The sequence below is a fragment of the Vespa mandarinia genome, chromosome 4, assembly GCF_050613455.1.
Source record: "Vespa mandarinia isolate Hongniang chromosome 4, ASM5061345v1, whole genome shotgun sequence".
NCBI lineage: Eukaryota > Metazoa > Arthropoda > Insecta > Hymenoptera > Vespidae > Vespa > Vespa mandarinia.
The window spans coordinates 2,287,086-2,290,000 of record NC_140813.1 but is presented as its reverse complement, the minus strand read 5'-3'; the positions used below and the strand labels follow the sequence as shown (position 1 = coordinate 2,290,000).

The 2,915-nt window shown below is 26.7% G+C and overlaps 1 protein-coding gene across 1 annotated transcript; it reads right to left on the bottom strand.

Annotated features, from left to right (window-relative positions):
- Positions 1-943: 943 nt before the first annotated feature.
- Positions 944-2,711, bottom strand: Det (baculoviral IAP repeat containing deterin). Its single transcript, XM_035887118.2, has 4 exons — positions 2,347-2,711; positions 1,771-1,974; positions 1,580-1,700; positions 944-1,401 (listed from the first exon to the last, which is right to left on the bottom strand). The coding sequence occupies exons 1-4, from the start codon at positions 2,358-2,360 to the stop codon at positions 1,273-1,275; spliced, it is 468 nt and encodes a 155-aa protein (XP_035743011.1). The 5' UTR covers positions 2,361-2,711; the 3' UTR covers positions 944-1,272.
- Positions 2,712-2,915: the final 204 nt, after the last annotated feature.

The window sequence follows — 2,915 nt, the reverse complement described above, 5'->3', positions numbered from 1 at the left end:
ACATCCTCTTATCATGTATATATATATATATATATATATATATATATATATTATTGTGTAATGGCCCGAAAAATTAACTATTCGTGCATGAGGAATAATAAGATATATGTATCTGCGAATCGATCGTCCGAAAAAAAAATGAAAAAAGAAAGAAAAAAAAAAAAAAAGAAATCAAAAAAGGAAAAAGTTAAAGATCAAAATAAAAATATTGTTGATCGATGACCAATCGAAGCGTTCCTCGACAAAACAAATTGATTTCATCGAGGAATGTTATGCTTGTCACACACATTTACCGAAGAATAGAATAGAAAATAAAATGTAGAAACTTTCCTTAAAGATTCATCAAAGTGAATGCTTGATTCGCGACACGAACACGACAAAAGAAACAAACGAATAGTACGGGAAAGGTTCGTTTGGACTATCAACCAAGATGCATAATCGTTTATGAGCTTTCTAAGAAAAACGTTCGCTGACCGCTTCGTCAGCGATGCATACCCTAAAGCAAGATAAGTTTCACTTGTGTTAATATGCTATTAAATATAAATTTTTATATATATATAGTAAAGAGGAAACATACATTTTGTAATAACCATAAGCTATTTCTCTCTCTCTCTCTCTCTCTTTCTCTCTTTCTCTCTCTCTCTTTCTCTCTCTCTCTCTCTCTCTCTCTCTCTCTCTCTCTCTCTCTCTCTCTCTCTCTCTCTCTCTCTTTCAGATAACAACTACAATGTAATTGGAAACAATGAAAAGATTTGGTAATGTAACAAACAACTACTCGAAAGATTACAGTACATAAAGATGAGGTAATCTATCTTTTTCATTTATGTATCGAGATTATGTCGTAAGTATATAATTATATCTACCAAAAGATAATAAATATCAGTTAATAGATATCTATTTATTAAAAAAAAAAATACTTTTCTCGATATTTCATAGGATAAAGTTAATATGTTATAAAATATTAATTAATTTCTGACGAAGAAATCGCGATACGTAATACATATACAGATGTTTCTGAAATTTATGTATCTAACATAGTTATATATCCACGTTACTTCGATCCACGTGAATACATAAAAATCAGACCACGTTAAATCTTTCTATTTTCTTAATCAGAAAAATATAAGATATGTTGACTTCCTACAGATGTGTTAATAGTATTAGATTAAAAAAAAAAATATATATATATATACATATATTAATAAATTTTATTATAAAGAAAATATATAATCTAAATTTTATATAAAAGGGAAAAAAAACAATGTCGTATGCTTAATCACCGTCAACTTTACTTCCTCCTCTTTTACCTTTTCTTATACTTTTAAACAATAATGGTATTTCCTCTGCAAGTTTAGCTGCCTCATTTTTTACTTTAGTTTTGGCATTTTCTAATTCACACTCCTAAAAAAAAAAAAATAAATTTTTACTTAATAAGAATATTTGTAATTAATAAAATTCATCTATACTATTTGTCAGATAAAAACAAAAAATTATTTCTGTGTATTATTTATCATTAGAAATATCTATCATAATACATTTTCATTTATAATACGCATTGAAAAAATATATTTAAACTTACGCATTCCTTTAAATTATATGCTTTTATTAATTCGAATAATTCATAAACGGTCCATAGGCATTCGTCTTGTTTTTGTAGTTTTACAAATGCACACGAGGGTTGATGATTTTCATGTTCTTTCCTAAAATCCATAAATGATGATAAAAAGATGAATAACATTAACAAAAGCATATTACCAATAAATTACAAACCATGGATCATCGGTAGGTTCCCAGCCATCAAGTTGCTTAGAACAAATAAAACATTCTACTAAATCTGGTTCTTCCTTTGTTGCTTTGGAAAAGAAACCGGCAGAAGCCATACGTTCTGGACTACAAGCATCTTCGGAAGATTGATAAGGCCAATCTTTGAACGTTTCCAATCTCACCGTTTTCCAAAATAATGATGAAGTTGTTCTATTATTATTAACATTAAATAATATTTTAGCATAATAGAATAAACGACAAAAATGAAATCATAAAATATATCAGTATTTATATATATATATATATATATATATATATATATATATATCGTGTTAATAAATGATCAAATTGAATAAAAAAAAAATGTTATAAATATTTAAACGACTTCTGTAAAATTTAATTAATAGAATCCATGAAAATAATGATAATAATTTCAAGAAAAATGATCGTATTAATCGTATATTCCCGCACATTCTGTTAATTTAGTTACATAAAATTTAGGTTAGATTATATATCATATTGAATATTTCGTGTAATTTTTTGAAGAATTAAATTTGATAAATGTAAAGTGTGCATACATACGGTAAAAAATCCATATCGCATATATTTTACGATATAATGTTGTTAACAGAAATTGAACGACCACAAAATTATTTGTCGCGTTCTATACTTGTGTGTAACTGTCAAAGCAAGCGTCACAATGATAAATAAATAAACATTGAATTCCAAGTAAATTTATTCTTTTTATTCTTAATGAGTTGCGAGTTTTTCTTTGTATCTTTTTTTATCTCTCTCTCTCTCTCTCTCTTATTTATGTTAACTCATATCACGATAGATCTATTTACACAATGTATATCTTCATTTCATGCATAAAAATCTCCAGGGAATCGTTCAACACTTTCAAATGTTTTAACCTAACCTTCCCATTGATTCATTAAACTCTTTCTATTGGTCGTTCTATATCATTGCATTTGTTTTTTGTTTATCTCGAAAAAGCGGGAAACTTGAATAATTAATTCTCCATTAGTTTTTATTAACATCGAATGACAATAATAATAATAATAATAGTAATTAATATATGTGTATATGCGTACTTGTTGACTTAGAAAAGGATCATTCAGTTATTATTCCTTTTATTTCATACCTCTCGA

Excerpts from the sequence above, each read along its gene's own strand:
- Det (XM_035887118.2), bottom strand. Across the intron at positions 1,701-1,770 it reads GAACCTACCGATGATCCATG|GAAAGAACATGAAAATCATC; the intron begins GTTTGTAATTTA and ends TATGGATTTTAG. Across the intron at positions 1,402-1,579 it reads CATATAATTTAAAGGAATGC|GAGTGTGAATTAGAAAATGC; the intron begins GTAAGTTTAAAT and ends TTTTTTTTTTAG.